Here is an 18227-nt window from a genome sequence, read left to right as displayed (position 1 = left end):
CTTTTATTTGCACTTATTTTTAACAATATTAATTTTATTAGTTCAAACATTTTTTCAACTTTATATATAAAACCTGAGTATAGAGAAGAGAGGACAGATACGTTTAATGAATAACTGACACATTTTATAGGTAACCATTAAGATTCCTTTATTTCCGGTTTTGGCTTTGTTTTCAGTTAGTAGTTCATAGAGAAAAATCCTAAGAAGCTAAACCTTCACATTGGGTTTGTTGTACTTATACTGTCCTTCATTGTCAACTTAAAAATATTTTACTTCTCACTTTTTCATTTTAAGTATTCCAAATTGTGGGTGAAATTGTAGGTGGCCAACATTGATTCAACAGCAAGGTACTAGTGGTTCATGCCTGTAATCCTAGCTACTCAGGAGGCTGCACTCTGAGGATCTGGGTTCTAAGCCAGCCCTGGCAGGAAGGGACTCTAATTGCCAATTAACCACTTAAAATAAACAAACAAACAAACAAAAAACAGAAGTAGAGCTGCTGTTCAAGTGGTAGAGCACTATCCTTGAGCAATGAAGCTCAAGAATTATAAAAGTTTCTTGTATTTGAATAGGCCCATCTTTTTGCTTGTTTGGGAAGTTCTCAAGACCATACTAAAGCTACCAGAACAACTATGTTTATTACAGCATTTTTTACCATAGCTAAGATATGGAACCAACCCAGATGCCCCTCAGTAAATGAATGGATCAAGAAAATGTAGTATATATACTCAATGGAATTCTATGCCTCCATCAGAAAGAATGCCATGGCCCCATTTGTTAGGAAATGGAAAGACTTGGAAAAAATTTTATCAAGTGAAGGGAACCAGGCCCAAAGAAACATAGGTCCCATGGTTTCTCTTATTTGCTAGTATATGTCTGAGACAAGTAGGAAAATTCAGATAAGTTGATGTTAGGTGAAATGAACTCCAAGGTAAGTATTCAAATGTTTTTTGCTTTCATGGGATTGTTTCTAACATATTTATAAGATTATTTCTTTGTTGCTTTGTGTGTCCCTCCCCCACGCTTTAACCCCTGCTTTCACTGTATTTGATGTTGGTATAATTTGTGGAGGTGAAGGAAAAAACAAATTGTTTAAATAGGGATACAGGTGGACCCACGGCAACAATGAGATGTTAAAGACGTTTTCTTGAGAAACGAAGTTTACAACTTTGAGGGGTGGGCTGGAGGAGGGAAGATAGGAGGGCAGGGCTGATAAGGGGAAACAAAGGAGGAGGCAACAATGCTTGATAATGTACTCATTATCTTGTCCATGTAATTGTAACCCCTTTGTATGGTATTTTCACAATTAAAAAAAAATGAAGCTCAAGGACAGTGCTCATGCCATGAGTTCAAGATCCAGGGCTGGCACCAAAAAAGAAAAAGAAAAAGAAAAAAATTAACCAGCATTTAGGAAATTGTATCTATTATTAATTTTGAAACCATATATTTATAAGCTTCAGTAGGAACAAAGATTATAATCTGCTACCAACTCATGGAACTATGATTTCTAGTAGAAATAACAGCCAGTACCAAATTCTAGGGAGATAGTTGACAAAACTGAAAGAGCAAAATTAACTCTGTAGGTTTGGATATACACCTAGATGGCTCCGGGTAACATATAAAAATAAAGCAAAAATATTACTGTGAAAAGCCAGGCACCGGTGGCTCACACTTATAATTCTAGCTACTCAGAACACTGAGATCTGAGGATCACGGTTGAAAGCCAGCCCAAGCAGTTAAGTCTGTGAAACTCTGATCTCCAATTAACCACCAGAAAACTGGAAGTGGCGCTATGGCTCAAGTGCTAGCCTTGAACCTTGAGATAAGGAGCTGAAGAGCTCAGGGACAGCGACCAGGACCAGAGTTCAAGCCCCACAAATGACCAAAGATAGATGGATGGATAGATAGATAGATAGATAGATAGATAGATAGATAGATAGATAGATGTAAATAATGTTTTATCTGATTCATGGTATATGGTTATTCATTTGGTCCACATCAAATGTGGAAGAGTTTTAGTCTGTTATTATGCACCAGATTTAATCCTTACTGAAATGACCAAAGAGAGAATTTGTGAAGAAATTGAAGTACTTAATGATTCATAGAAGTTCACTCCTTTCTGCTTCACTTACCGACTCATTTTCTCAGGAAAAAACATGATCAATAAATTGAAATATTAGCAACTTTTTTTTAAGTTTTTTTTTTTTTTTTTTTTTTTGCTTTTTGCTTATCTGGTGCTGAGGAATCAAACCCAGGGCCTCTGGCATGCAAGGCAAGCACTTTACCTCTGAGCCACCTTCCCAGCCCCTATTAGCAACTTTTGAGTACTAAACTTCTTTCATTATGGCTATTGACATTGGTGGAGAGATTATGAACATTCTGAGCAAAAACACTTTGCTTTGCTTAAATTAAAATAATATGAATGAATGAAGAGTTTCCACAAGTATTCGGCTTATAAACAAAGGAAGAACAATCTTCAAATCAAAATAAGAAGATTTTTAAAGCAATGTTGACACATATTTCCAAATAAATAATAGTTCTGAATATTTATTATAAGAACATGTAAATATAATTTAAACTGTATGAGAAAGCCATAACTAAAATCAAAATGTCTTCTGAATTTCCAAACCTTGATAGATTTAAATAAGGGAAATATTTGATTAGCAAACATGAAGCCAAGATTTGATACATATGGCCTATCAACTACTAAAAGCCTATGATGAGAAAACTGTTACTATTTTTTTTAGTCAGGCAGATAAAATCCATTACATATATTTTATCATAATAAACATCATCTGTTTTGAAAGGAAAAGACACAACCATCATACATTAATGCAAACAGTTCTCATCAGTGCATGCACTGTGATCATGGTGATCATTTCTGTCAGCAAATAGGTTTCTTTAAAACTGAACAAACTTCTAGCTGTAAGCTGGTGTCTGATGCCTATAATCTTAGCTACTCAGGAGGCTGAGATCTGAGGATCAAGGTTTAAGGCCAGCCTACACAGGAAGGTCTGTGAGACTCTTTTCTCCAATAAACCACCAGAAAACCAGAAGTGGCTCTGTGGATCAAGTAGAGTGCTAGCCTTGATCTGAAGAGCTGAGGGACAGCTCCCAGGCCCAGAGTTCAAGCCCCATGATCAACAGACAAAATAAATTAATTAGTTATGTAAACAAACTAACTTTTGTTAATCTTAGGGCTAGATGACAGTTTTGCAACATGGAACCAGAGTTAGCACAATTTTATCTGTAACTGTCTACAGAAAGTAGGGAAATAATGAGTGACTTTACCCACTTATTTGCATGTCCAGGCACCCATGGTAAAGCAAAAGGAGGTATTTATTTCCTTAAAATGCTTTTGATGCATGAGACATGAGACAGTGGGTGCTTGTTCTCCGACCATATACAAGTAAGTCAGGAATAGCAAGCACGGTTTTCATGAGTTGATTTGGTAAAGAGAAAGTAAAGGCCACTCAGAAGAATGAGAAGCCAGCTCCAGAAATTGGTTGTCCCCACTGGGCCTGGGCTGTTGCTATGTGTTACTTCCTCCCTAAAGGGAATCCACCAGATTATGATCATTATGTTTGAAGCAGGCCAGAAGGATGATAATTAGATTATGAAAAGAAGCATTTAGAACACCATTTTATCCTTCAATAATTCTTAAAATTTTGGAAGCCCTGGCATTTAAACTTAAGATCCTCATGCTAGTTTTGTTTTGCTTTGTTTTTAATTTTAAAATTTTTGCTTTAACTATTTAGTTTGGGCCTCATACTTCTGTCTGGGGCTTGTACTGGAATACACTCTCCATACTTGTGCTTCTCAGGTAGCTAGTACACACTTGAAGCTAACTGCCTTGTTTGTAGAAATAAACTTTCCTGAGCATTTTGCCTTGCTGGCCTGGAACTATCATATTCCTAATCAGAAGCGTCTTTCTGCTCTAGTCCCCTGAGCGCTAATAATGTTTTCATTAAATGAAATGCAAAGTAAGTTTTTGTTGTTGTTGTTTTCTGGTCGGTTGTGGGGTCTGGATGCTGTCCCTCAGCTCTTCAGCTCAAGGTTAGCACTCTACCATTTGAGCCACAGCACCACTTTGGGTTTTTCTGTTTATGTGGTACTGAGGAATGGAACCCAGGGCCTCATGCATGCAAGGCAAGCACTCTACCCCTGAGCCACCTTCCTAGCCCCACAGTTCCTGGTTTCTTAACCAAATTCCTGCTTGCAGAAATAGGAGTGGTGTCTGCTTCCTCCTCACTACAGGGGTTTTGGTAGTTGTCAGTCAGTCAGTCAGTCAGTCGTGACAAGGACTACATCAGAGAGCCAAACACGGCCCCTAGCTTCCCCCAGTGAGCCACATAGGGCAGGGCGTGACACAAGCCCCACGACTAATCTTGATTGAAGCTCAAATATTTTGTGGATCTCATTTCATTCAAAGTGAGTCACCTATATTTTCACCATCCAAGATGAGGAGATTGATTATCCTTCTGAATATCAGTAGGGGGGACAGACTACTATAGGACTACCTTAGAGGTTGCCTACTAAACTTACACCTGCAATTATGATTTATAAATTAGCCCATCTGTAGAGAGACTACATAAAATATTAATATGAGCATATTCAAAGGTACCTAGAGAACTATAGTGATAGAGAAATTTCTTCTTAAAATCTCTAAAGAAATACCAGATTTTTCCCTCCAACATGATCTCTACCTTGTGGAGATAAGCTTTGTTTTGTAAAACAGCTTACATATTTTAAGGGATATATGTATATGTGTATGTATATATATGTATATATATATATATATAAATTTATTTATTCAAACTATTTTTGTGACCTGCTCTGAAAACATCTGATTTACAATGCTACTACTATAATATTTCTAGAGAATACTAAATTGCCTTTTCAAACCCTTTTCAGTTTATGAGTGTTCTTATTGCAAGATTAACTAGTAGAAAGTTTTGGGTAGGTTTGATGATGATTGTGTGAAATTCTGTTTTAGGTAGACTTGGTCATGTAAGCTTTACTTTCTCTAGCTGTTCTGGCTTAAAAGACTTTAGATTTGAACCACTTTATTCCATAATATCCTTATACTTTCTGTTGGACAAGTAATATGACAATATACATGTTAATTCTAAGAAACATCCAAGCCATCACTAAGTCATAATGATTTGTGTTAATCCTGTAGTTCTTAAACTTCTGTGTTCCATGTCAGTTTGGAAATGTCTACTTATAATAACCTCTGTTAACACATAACAGCTTTGGCAGCAAATAGTTGCTTTTTTTAATTTCCTAGTTCTATTTCTGTCTAATGTACATGTTTTTGAAAGGATACAAATCAGCTCTCTACTCTTCAGCCGTCAATCCTGTGAAGAAAGGTGCAGTCTTGTAAATGTCAGAGTCACATGATCTTTCTAATTCGTTAACTGTATCAAAAAAAAGGAAACTTTTATTAATAAGGTAGTACCTAATGAAACCCTACGGTTTAGGTCATGCATAATGTGCTTCAGAGAAGAGAATGCTCTGCCTACCATGTAATGACCTGGTAAGCACCATTGCTCTAAAAAATAGTAATAGTTTCTCTTGATTGGAATTTATCAGAAAAGGTCTTTCATGTTTATGGAAGAGAGCTGAGAAACAGGTTTTCAGAATGTCAGATAAACATATACACATGAAAGAAAAATCATAGTATCTACACATTTGCATTTAAAAATATAATTTCCTCTTTAGAAGAAAATTAGACTTCTAACACATAAGTATCAAGTGTATTTTTATTTGTGTTTTTTCAAAATTTCTTTCATATTGGTTTTATAGTTTTCAATATTTGTATTTTGCTTCTATGCTTATATTTATTTTTGAGGCTATTACAAATTACAATGGTAGTCTAATATTTTCATGTTTTTATTAATATTTTTAAAAGCAAATGGTTCTCTGTGTGTAAGTTATATGCTGCACTTTTACTGTTAGTTTTAATAGTTTTTTATTAATTCATTTTCCTTTTCTATATATGATATCAGACAAGGGCATTTTCTTTCACCTTATTTCTTTTTGCTTTTGTTATATCTTCTGCTACTATGTGGAAGAGAATAGGTGGGATCTGGAATCAATTCCTGTTTTTTATCCTAGAGGAAATGAATTCAGTTTTCACCACTGAATATGACATTATATGTAGGATTATTCTTAAAAATTAGTGAGACATCTACCAAAATTCCAGTGGCATTTTTTTCATAGAAAGAGAAAGCAGTTATTCTAATTCATATGTATCCATGCTAGAAGCCAAATTGTTAAACATCTTGACAATTAAATTCATTATTTCAAAGCATATTATAATATGGACTTTTTGCTGTAATACCTATAATACACACTCGGTGGTTAAATAGTAGTCCATGACTTATATGCTTGTTTAAGCAGTTAGTGAGATTCTAGATCAAATACAACAGGGCTGGGGTTTGGTTCAGGTAGTTGAACACTAGAGTACGTGCATGAAATAATATACTCCCTTCTTAAAAAAATTATACACAGTACTTTTATGTGACTGGCAATGCATCTTCTCAGTGCTGAGATTAGTAAGTCATGACAATATTGTTTATTTTTCTTTATTTGCAATTCAGTCAAGTACACTAAAACTAGAGTCATGTCCCCAGCTCAAAAAAAAAAAAAAAATACCAGCATAAAAGCAATAATCATGGCGCTGGGAAGGTGACTCAGTGGTAGAGCGCTTGCCTTGCATGCATGAGGCCCTGGGCTCTATTCCTCAGCACCACAAAAGCAGAAAAAGCCGGAAATGGGCCTGAGGCTCAAGTGATAGAGTGCTGGTCTACAGCTGAAGATCTGGGGGACAGTGCCCAAGCCCAGAGTTCAGGCCCCACAACCAACAACAACAACAAAAAATTAGCAATAATCACAATGGCCAAGAAGAACAAAGCACTGGCTTGTTCTTTAACTGAATGGGCTTGACCATAGTAGAAACCTTGGAATGTCATCTCACCATGTTTATTCTTCTCTCGTTACCTGCTTCCCCTAAGCACTACCTATCCCACAATCAATTACACTGTCCTTGTCTATTTCAGAGCCTCCTCATGTTCAAATGTGGATAAAATTCCATTTATGTATAAACATCAGTTTTATTCATCCTCATCTGTATATGGACATATAGGAAATATTAAAACTTGTTATTGTTGTATATTAGACAATATTATTTATAGAAATGGCAATTTTACACCTCTTAGAAATAAAAGAAACACAAAACTATTGGTAATTGACAAGTAACATATAACTTCTTGTGGCTATGTGTTTAATTTGATACTTTGATTTGGTCATTGATGTGACACTTAACTTTAGTAATCTTTTTTTGTGACTATTATAAAGCCATATTAAGTCCTTTTTAAACATTAGTGGAGAAATAAATCATAAATATATAATTATGTTTACTGTCTTTTATATTCTGTTTTATACATTTTACTAAATTGAAGTCTCTTTCTGAAATGGTAACTTTATTTTAAAATATTATTTTTCTGTTAAACTCCAAGTTCCTACATGTGTATTTAAACTTTACAGGCTATTTGAATGAAGAAATACATTGAACTGACATTAGTCCATGATGAATTGAAAGAAAAATAATTTGTGCCTGTACTGAGGCTTCAACTCAGTTCCTGGACATTGTCTCTTAGAATTTTCTTTCCAGGCAAGTGTTATAGCACATAAACTACATCTCCACTTCTGGTGTTTTGCTAGTTAATTATAGGTAAGAGTATTCATATCTTTGCTATCTAGACTGACTCCAAACACTTTAATCAGATCACTGCTTTCTGAGTAGCTAGGATTAAAGACTTCTGTTACCTACACCCAGCTATCTAGCAGAGTCTTATTCACTTTAAAAATGTAAACTTCACTTCTATGTTGTTTCATGTGACCGAACGGATAAAATAATTCACATTCTAGGATGCTGTGTATTTTCTTGCGAGTTTGGTGTCTTAATATTTATATAAACATACATGTATATGATATTTCAAAATCTGAAAAGAATTCTATTTATTTTATGTCTTCCTACAATGTTCATTTGACTATGGAGTCTAAATATGTATAAATCTAATTTTACTTGTAAGATTGCTTTCAGGAATGTTTTATTATTAGCCAAGTAAAATATGACAATGTTTTTCAGAACATTATCAACTCTATGTTCCTGAGTCAGCTCAAGTGGGTTCAGCTGTTGGGAAAATCAAAGCCAACGATGCGGACACAGGCTCAAATGCTGACATGACATACTCCATCATAAACGGTGATGGGGTCGGCATGTTCTCTATCTCCACGGACAAAGACACTAGGGAAGGAATTCTTTCCTTAAGGAAGGTAAATAATAGCAGTAATCCTCATGACTCACCAAATTCTCCAATCTTCTAGGAATGGGACATTTGGTTAAGATACAATCATCACATCTTCTCAGGCCATTAAAACAATGGCATCCTTTGTTGTTGAGATGTTGTTGCATTTTCTTAATGCTGTCTCTGAAACTTCAGATCCTCTCTTAGGAAAAAAAGATGTCTGAACTGGGAAGATTGGGCTCAGTAGACACTACCAATGTGTTCCCTTATTATTGTACTTGTTTTGTCTCTGCTCAAAACTCCCTGATATGCTGCAGTTCTGGTAGTATATCAAATGTCATGTAAATCTTAAGAATTGAAATGTCACAAAAATAAGCTATAATGGTTCTATAAACAGAAGGAGAGAAAAGCTTAGATAATGGTGGTATTACTCAAAATTAATCAAGCACTGTAATTATCCTTAGATGGATGTTTCTTAATGACATGATATATAGATAAGAGTAGTGAAATGTTATTAACTCCCACAGAAAAAAATTCTGTGAACAGCAAACAGGGCTCTGGAAAAAAAATGGGAACCACGCCGTGTTTTTTGACAAAGAAAGGTTATGACTCAATTGAAGAAGAAGAACATGATCGAGTAAATATTTAAATGTTAAGATAAGAGATTAAAAATGCTCTGTTAGAATAATAAGAATTAATTATGGTAAAGATTCTGAAATGAGTAGGAGAATTATTGAAAGGTGTATTGGAGGAAGAGTAGATTCTAGATCACAGATAGAAAACAAAACCTTAAGAAAATTAGTTTCTTATTAAGAAAGGCCATTGGAGGTCAAGAGAGAGAAAGGAAAGGCTGCAGGTAAGTTTGCAGGATTCTTACTGAAGCATGTATGTGTTGGGTATTTTTGGGGGGGGGTAATTTATTTTTTCAGTCAGTGTGTCTTTGTAAAATAAAAGTAACATCAAATTTGCAAATGATGGGTAGTTTTTCTATAGTAATGATCTGAAATACAAACAAATGTCATTGATTTGAGGACAATGGAGAGATCTTTCCATTCTGCAGGACAATATGAGTTTACCTGAAAATGAAGGCAAAAATGACTATGTGAGTGCTTGTGCATTTAATTAACACACTTCATTTGGATATTTTCAAAGGGAAAATGCTTCAACTTAGCAAATAGTATTGCTGTTGTATGGAACATAGTGGTGATGGTTTAAATTGTTTTCGTCTTTCCTCCCCATTTGTTTTTAATTTTCCCTATTTCCTTTCTTTTTTTATTGTCAAGGTGATGTACATAGGGATTACAGTTACATAAGTAAGGTAATAAGTACATTTCTTGTCAAATTTGTTACTCCTTTCTTCATTTGTCTACTACTTTCCCTCCTCCTCAGTCCCCTCCCCACCCCAGCAAGTTGTACAGATTATTTCCACCATATTGTTTTGGGTATATGGCCATTGCATTGGAACCCTTGTCCTTTGTCTCACCATTCTGTTGTTCCTCTTCCCTTTCCTAATTCAGCTAAACATATAGAAAATACCAGGGTACCAAAATCAAATACAGTGACAACGGGTTAACTATAGAAGGAAGAACATACAAAAGAAACAAGAAATCACATAGTACATTTAAAACAACAACAACTTGCTTTTAAAAGTAGCCTAGACTAGTTTCTTCTGAGCTAAATTTGTGGCTGCATGCATACAATTTAAAAAATCCTTCAGTTTAACATTACCAATATCACTGTTATTTCACTGTTACGTTTTAGATGGCAAATTGTTGCAATATTAAAAGTAAGTTACATTCAACAACTTATTTTTACCTTTGAGAAATACTAATCCAGATGGCAGAAAAGGGATTAAACAGGCCACAAAGTCCTCTTTTCTTATTTAATCTCTAAGGCAGCTCACCTTAGCCAGCAAAGCAGAAAAGCTAATCTCCTCAGGGATCAAAATCAGCACTTCTTTATAAAGCAGCCAGCAGGAGCTTCTGCACACCCAATCCCTATCATTCCTTCATCAGAAAATTGCCAAGTCAAATCCATGGATGCATGCAGAGCGACATTGTAAATACACTTTGATATCTTTCATTCTTTGTTTAATGGAGCCTAACTGGGTGGAAAAACAGGGAAAAGATAAGGATGGATGCAACTTGATGTTCTCTTTTCTCTGCCATGAACCTCTGAAGCTGTGGGTGTGCTCCTCCTTAGCAGTCCCTCAAATCTCACTTACGTTTTCTGCATCAGTTTTTCAGAAGTTGTCCTAAGTGCTGCTATTTTAAATTTGGGAGCTAATCTTATTCCCTCTCTCAAAACTTAGCAAGTGCTGTGTACTGTGACTTTACTTTCTCGAGTTTATTCACTTACACAAGCTATGCCTATTAAGTAAAAATAAATAAATAAATACATAAATAAATAAATAAATAAAATTAAGCTTGTCCTCTAAGTCAACAAAGGATGGAAAAAGATACTATCTTTGTACTAAAATGAGTTACAAATCTTGGTTTTTCATGTAAAGTGTGACTTTATCTCAAGGCCTTGAACCTCCAGTTCGTGTATTTCAGTGTGATAATAAAATAGCTAAACTAAGGTAAAAATTGTGTCATAAAGTATATCTGGCTCAGAGTGGACACTTCTTCCTCAGTAGCTCTGGACTTACTCTTTTCTTTCTCTTTTCCCACCAGTTTTTCCATTTCTCTTTCTAGACAGTCCATGTTACTCTTCTATCCTTCTTTCAGGTCATTCACTTCATCTACAAGCTCTAAGGTGAACGTCCTGAGAAAGTTGTTCTTATGTTTCTCCACAATCTGCTGCACCTTTCTTCTCTAAGAGCAGAATCTTCTTTTTCTTTGATTGCTATATATTATTTTGTGGAATAAAATATCTAGACATATTTCAGTCACAATCTCACTTGTTATATTCCTTTCCTTTTCTGTATCTGTTTTTAAGTAGGAACTTAGAATATGCTCAGTATAAAGTGACAATTCCACATTCCCCCTACAGCTTCTGATTGTGATAAAACCTTCTAATTAATTCACTGTGAAAACACTGATACATTGTCTGAATGTGGCTATAAGAGATACTAATAATTACTATAACTAGGGATTGAATGTTTTTTAATTTTTCTATGCCCACAATCTGTAAATGTGATTATGCCATTTCATTTAACAAATAATTTGATGTGGATCTTTTGAGAAAAAAATACTATGAGTCTATTTTTAAGTATATCAGCTCTAAGGAAAGGCATGAAATAGGTTCAGTTGTAACCAAACTATATTCATTCTGAGTTCCATATTTTCAGTAGATTGTGTTCACTGACATCTTCTTTGTTATCCCTTTGGTAACAATGAGTAACAGAAGAATGATTAGGATTTCTATACTACTAGATTTTCATTCTTTTGGACTGTAAGCTACAAAGAGCATACTTAAGACATGACAACCATGTATGAATTACATAAAATTGTGATCATTCTTAGGAGGCTACTAGTTAAAATTAATTATGAATTATGAACTTTAATTGTGAAGTTAATTATCAGAAAAACAGCCAAGTTTGTTTTTATCCTTATAACGTTCTACTTTTCTTTTCTGAAATTTGTTCTGTTCATTGAGAGGTCATATAGAGAGAATTTGACGTTCCAATCCAACAAAATGCCCCACTGGATTCTATTGACAGAGGGCTGCTATTGAACAATTTTGGTTCTTCTGTTTAGCTATAGGAATGACCATGACCCTTCATTTGAAATGTCATTGAATCTTCCTTTGAACACAAATATTCCTAAAATACACTATAGCACATCAGCTGACAACTAAGAGTCTGATGAAACATTCCGAAGAATTGAACTCTATGTATCAGTGGTTAATGTAAGCTTTCATGTGTTGATCCATTTTAGCATATATAATTTATGTATAGTTATATATATGATTATATATGTTATATATAGCTATACATAGTTCTATATATAGTTATATAGAACTGTAATAGTATACACATAAATACATATTCATACATTTATTTATATTTATATACATATATAACTATTATATAATATACAGTATATATGTACTATATATACACTACATACCATATATATACTATACCATATATAATAAATATACTATATATTGTGTATATTATATATCACTACATATAAATGTATATGTTATGTATTTGTTTATATTTATATATTTATATTATGCATTGATACTTATATAAATATATTTTATATATAATTATATGTATGCATGACATATTTGCATTTAAATACAGACATGAGTTCCTATGTATTTATTTGTATAAAATATGCTGCCTGAAAATTTGTTGAAAAGTGTTATAATTATTTCTTATATTCAGATAAGAAGCAAATACATCATACTAATTTTTATCCATATATTTGGATTATCCACAATGTATGCATATGCAGTTTTCTGTCTATAGTAAATAAGCTTATTCATGTGATATGATATGGTCTTCAAAGAAGTTCTAGTTTCTAGGAAAGACCTCAGACTAGGACCACACACTACATCATCATAAGAAAGTCAAGCTAGAGAAACAGTATCTTTGTGAATTATAATTTCGCATGCTTTGACAAAATAGCATCACTTGAAATATAGCTATTATGAAAAAGATAGTAACAATAATGTCACCTAAGACCATGGGATTTGGCCCATTTTTATGAATAAAATGGCATTTTGGGTTAGCATATGAAAATATGTACCTTAACCCTATCATTACCCACCCATCCACCTTAAAACTGAAAACCTGAATGTAAGTACTGTAGAGAACAGCAATTACATAAAGAAGAGGCCATAAGGATTCTCTTTCTTCTTGGGAAAACAAAAATCTAGGTCTTCCTTGAACTCCTACAAGAATTGAACCATAGGGGAGTTCAGGTAAGCAACCTTTTTTAATGTTGGTGTACATGATATTTAGATCCAAGGAGAAACACAACGCGGTCTGGGGAGTAGCAGAGAAGATGAACGAGAAACAAAGTCTTAAGTAGGCAATGGTGAATGAAAAAGTTTGAAAGAGGAAAGAACTATCTATGGTAATGTGATACAGATGAATGTTATTAAAAAGGTAAAACTATTATTTTATAAGCGAGAAAGGAACAGAAAATTATCTACAAAGAGAAATAGGATAAAATTAACACAGTAAAATCTAAGATAAATTATTTTCTTTTTCTTTCTTTCTTTTTTTTTTTTTGGTCGTGGGACTTGAACTCTGGGCCTGGGCACTGTCCCTCAGCTCTTCAAGGCGAGCACTCTACCTCTTAAGCCACAGCACCACTTCCAAATCTAAGATAAACTTCAGAGTCAGCTTATTGCCAAAAAGATGTTAAATTAGAATATAAAACTATAGCTAGAGAACACAGCAGCTCATCCATCATTTTCTGTGTACTGAGGATTATTGTCATTATCATGCCTACCCAATATGCAAGAAGAGCCCGTCATCTTTTACTATATAAATTCTGCAATTTACTTCCCAGGTTAGCATCAGCTCACTGTAGTCTGTGTGTGATACATCAGTATTCATGTCTGTCTCCTGTGAAAAGTAGATTCCTACCATTTCAATGTATCTAGGACCCTGAATGCACTACAAAGTCAAACCTAAGTTCCAAATTTTATCTGAACCTCACCAAGTCACAAATACTAAATCTCATTGTCTGAACCAGATGTGAGTAAGACAGTAGGTAGTATCCACCCTATGATATTCACCTTTTTCTGTGGATCTGTGAACCTAGAGATGAAGTTACCTGCTTGCAAAACTGCAGTGATCAGAGAGGCTTAGAATTATAGTTATAAACACTGACATTTCAACAAGGGGAAAATGAAAAAGGTAAAGGAGCCTGTCGTCTCAAAACAATCTTAAAATCCAGTAGAAGGAGTTTTCCGTTCACTTTCAAGCTGTATTTATTGCCCTCTAGAGCTCAAGTCTATAATCTGAACCTATAGTTTTGCAGGCCATTGCTTCTGCACTGTGCATAAATTGCCCAAAATCTATGTTTATTTTGAAATGTTTTTATCCCCCTAGGTGCATAGCTGAGATTTCTGAACAATAATATGACTTCTCGTCTTACAATTTGTTGAATTACAATGCAAGTTGAGTGCCTAGCTAGGAAGTTTTGGGCAGACAGTGAAGCAAGAAAAGGCCAGAAACGCATCTCTGTTGGAGTCCACAGACAGTAGAGATATAACAAGTTCATGAATTCTTCCCTTCACAACATCAACAGAATTAATATTTGTTGTAGAATCCATCTTGTTTGTGGTAATTTGTTTTGACTGCCCTAGGAAACAAATATAATAGGATTAACCCAAAACCCTTAATAAAGCAGCACTAATATTAAGCAAGCTCATTCATCAGTGTCCACAGAGCCACTGAGCATCACGATTAAATAAAGTATACCACCAGTAAGGGAGGTACTGAGATGCTTGAGTGATTCAATGCTAGGGGAAAATATGTACACTATGCTAAATATTATGATATTATATTTTGTATAAGTTATACATTTTGAAGTTCATAGGGTAAAAATTAATTTTAACTTTCTAAGGAAATAGATGTTGCCAATAGGTGCACATCTTGTGAGTCATTTCTTCCTTGACAAGAGAGACTGATAAGTTGTGAATTCTGAGGGGTAAATACATCATAATAGACAGCCACACTACAGGGTAGCTAATGAAATACTAATTTTATATGAGAAATAAATAATTTGTAACCATAATATGTGTTCTTGACACATGAAACTAAAATAACTGTATTTTATTCTGTGTGAAAATCATTTTTTTCAGAAGTATATTAAACTTTGTTACACTGATCATGTTGTTTGTCCACTTATGGTATTACAAACCTAATTTCTATATATATGTAGATATATATGAACATATATATCCATTATTGTAAAAAAATAATCACGTTATAATTTATATACCATCCAGGTATATAAAATAAAAATAAATGAATTCAATTTCCTTCCAGGTTTTCTATACTAAAAATTCATTCTCTTCCTGAGAATGTTAAAATATTTCCATTTGCACAAATTCATAGGCTTCTAAATTTCTGTCCCAACCTCTCAGTACTTTGTGGCTCCAGATGGATCTCTTTTCCTCCATCTGCCAATGTTGGCACACCAACATCTCAGAAGGATTAACCCTGACTGGGTGTAGTTAAATATATTAGATGACCATCAACATAAAGTCACATGTCCACATAAAAGCCATGTGTCTACACCTTCACACGAGGTATATTAATGTTAAGACCTATACCATATAAATTTCCAAGAGACTTGCTAAAAAATGGGGAAAAAATGATGTTTCTCATTCCAGAAGCACAGATTGATAATAGCATCAGACGAAAGTAGATATGGCCACAATCTTCTGGGAAAATCTCAATGAGAATCACTATACTGTACAATCCTCTAATCGTAAATTCTCTCATAATAAATAGGAGTGAATGTTTATAAATCCCATGTAATATGGAAAATTATATGCTGAGCATCCCCAGAAGAATAAACATACGTTGATTTTTAATTTTAAGGTCTAGAAAAATCATTTCCAATGAGGAGAAACTTGGTCATTATCACATTTATGGGGTACAGCAGGATGACATCATAAACATGACAGACATTTTTGTAAACCAGTGGTGATGATTCCAAGACCTCTGCTTTCTGTTTTCAAAATGCCCAGATTCTGTTTGTCGAGCTCTCAAGTCTAGGAGGCTATTCCAGACAGGAAGCCAATGTATGTGTTTCCTAAACAGATTATTTAAATTCTTATGGGAATAATTGATAAATTAACCAAAGACAGATGCTCACGTATTAATTTAAAATAGAGGCAGATCAAGAAGAGGGAAAAGCTTCGGTTGTTCTAACCTTGGGTTATGCAGTTCCTCAAATGTGATGCATGGGATTCATTTTGAGAATTCATTTTTAATAGAACACTGCAGAAGAAAGTGACTGCAAAAATCAATCAATTCTTTAAAAGCATATAAATGTAGAATGTATATCTTTTTTTTTTTTTTGTCGGTCGTGGGGCTTGAAATCTGGGCTTGGGCATTGCCCTTGTGCTCCTCAGCTCAAGGCAAGCACTCTACTGCTTGAGCCACAGCACCACTTCTGGTTTTCTAGCAGTTTATTGGAGATAAGAGTCTCATGAACTTTCCTGCCCAGGCTGGTTTTGAACCTCGATCCTCAGATCTCAGCCTCCTGATTTACAGGTGTGAGCCACTGGCGCCCAGCTTAGAATGTATAACTTTTTGTCAGGAGAATTTGAGATTTTGATATTTCTTGTATGGTACAAGAGTTGTTTATTCAGATATATGGCTTAGCTCAACCCAAAATGGAGTATCATAGATTCCTTCAGGATAGCATGGATGTGGTGTTAGAAAGATACAAACATTCTGAGCTCTGACATCAAGGAATCTTGTCATCAGATGTGGTAGATATAATTTAGTCTTGGAGCAATGCTGGGGTGAAGGGCTTAGAAAAAGGAAAGCATTCAGAGTGAAAACTTGTGGCAATGGGTTTGAATATCTCTTTAAGTACATAGTCATCAAAGGATAATTTTTTTAACTTTTAATGACTTCTTTGAAAGCCTTATAAATAAATGACATATTATCCGTGTCACAATGAGTCTATGAGCTGTCTGAGCTCTCGATTCTTTTAATACTTAGTCTGGAAAACAAATGGCTTTTCCTTCCGTGCAACCTTCAGATACAAAGATAGCTGCATTTCCAAGACCCATCAAGAAGAGAAAAGAAAAATAATTATCAGTAGATTGGTCATTCTGCTTGTAAGACCCGTAATTCTTCTTAACTATGATGGATTGAAAATGTGAGATTCTCCAAATGATTAGCCTAACTAGGCTAATCATATTTAGGGGTGCAGACACCAGATACTGAGTTATGGAGACTAGGGTATCATAAATGGGATTAATGGGATTAATGCCTTCTTAGGATCCAGAGAAAGTATTGCTCTCCAATTCGAGGACAGAGCAAGAAGTCAGTGATTGGCAAAAAGGAAGTTGGTCCCACTGGACTCCAGATTAGGAACCACATTGACCTTGGAGTTCTGAGCCTCCACAACTATGAAAAAATAATGTTTGCTGTTTCATTCATTCACAAAGCTGAGTATTCTTTCCTAGCAGCTCACACTGACTAGCATGTTGTTCCTCAGAGGAAAATAAAGCATCTGAGCTCTTTCATGAAAAATGACTATTCCCTGATCTTACCAAGAATGAAACTGTGGAATTGAATCAGCAAGTAGAAAATCAGTAGTATTATTAGAGATGATGATATTTACCTACATTTCCCCAGAAATAACTATCAAAGAGACCCACATCAACACATAGTTCAACAGGCTCAAAGTGAAAGGCAGGCTGGCAGCTAAGTCATTTATATTATCTCATCACAGAAACTTTGACATTGTTAAATCTGTCACTGTTCAGGGTCAGGATAGAGAAAGGGGGGAAAAATAATGGAGATGTATAATATTTGAATACATGATATGAAGATAAAATAAAGAAAGCTGCTGAACCAGAATGGTGTATGAGAACAATAGATGAGGTTAATCACACTAAATTACAACATATTCACATATGAATTACCATGTTGATATTATTTGCACAATTAATTTGCACTAAATACAAAAAAAATCATTAAAAACAAATAGGCTCTACTGCTAAAGGAGTCATTAAAAACTTAAATAGGCTCTATTGCTAGAGGAGATCAGCGAGAATGGATAGGGACTAAGGAGAGATAAAAATTGACTAAGTCCTGAATTTATATTATGAAAACAAAACCATGAAAAATGTTAAAATTGTTTCAAGAACAGGAGTGAATTTGAGAGACAGACAGACAGACAGAGAGACAGAGACAGAGACAGACAGAGACAGAAAGATGGAGTGGATGATTTTGATCAGGATACATAT

General features: G+C 34.5%; 1 protein-coding gene across 3 annotated transcripts in view; it reads left to right on the top strand.

Annotated features, from left to right (window-relative positions):
• Positions 1 to 18227, top strand: part of Cdh18 (cadherin 18) — a 394050-nt gene that overhangs the window by 312407 nt on the left and 63416 nt on the right. For all 3 annotated transcript variants that reach the window (XM_070042219.1, XM_070042217.1, XM_070042220.1), the window contains exon 6: positions 8156 to 8343. In XM_070042219.1, the coding sequence (XP_069898320.1) occupies positions 8156 to 8343 (188 nt within the window). The remainder of the gene's footprint in view (positions 1 to 8155; positions 8344 to 18227) is intronic.

The sequence above is a fragment of the Dipodomys merriami genome, unplaced genomic scaffold, assembly GCF_024711535.1.
Source record: "Dipodomys merriami isolate MVZ:Mamm:240054 unplaced genomic scaffold, mDipMer1.0.p SCAF_32, whole genome shotgun sequence".
NCBI classification, from domain to species: Eukaryota; Metazoa; Chordata; class Mammalia; order Rodentia; family Heteromyidae; genus Dipodomys; species Dipodomys merriami.
This window is presented reverse-complemented; position numbering and strand designations above follow the sequence as displayed.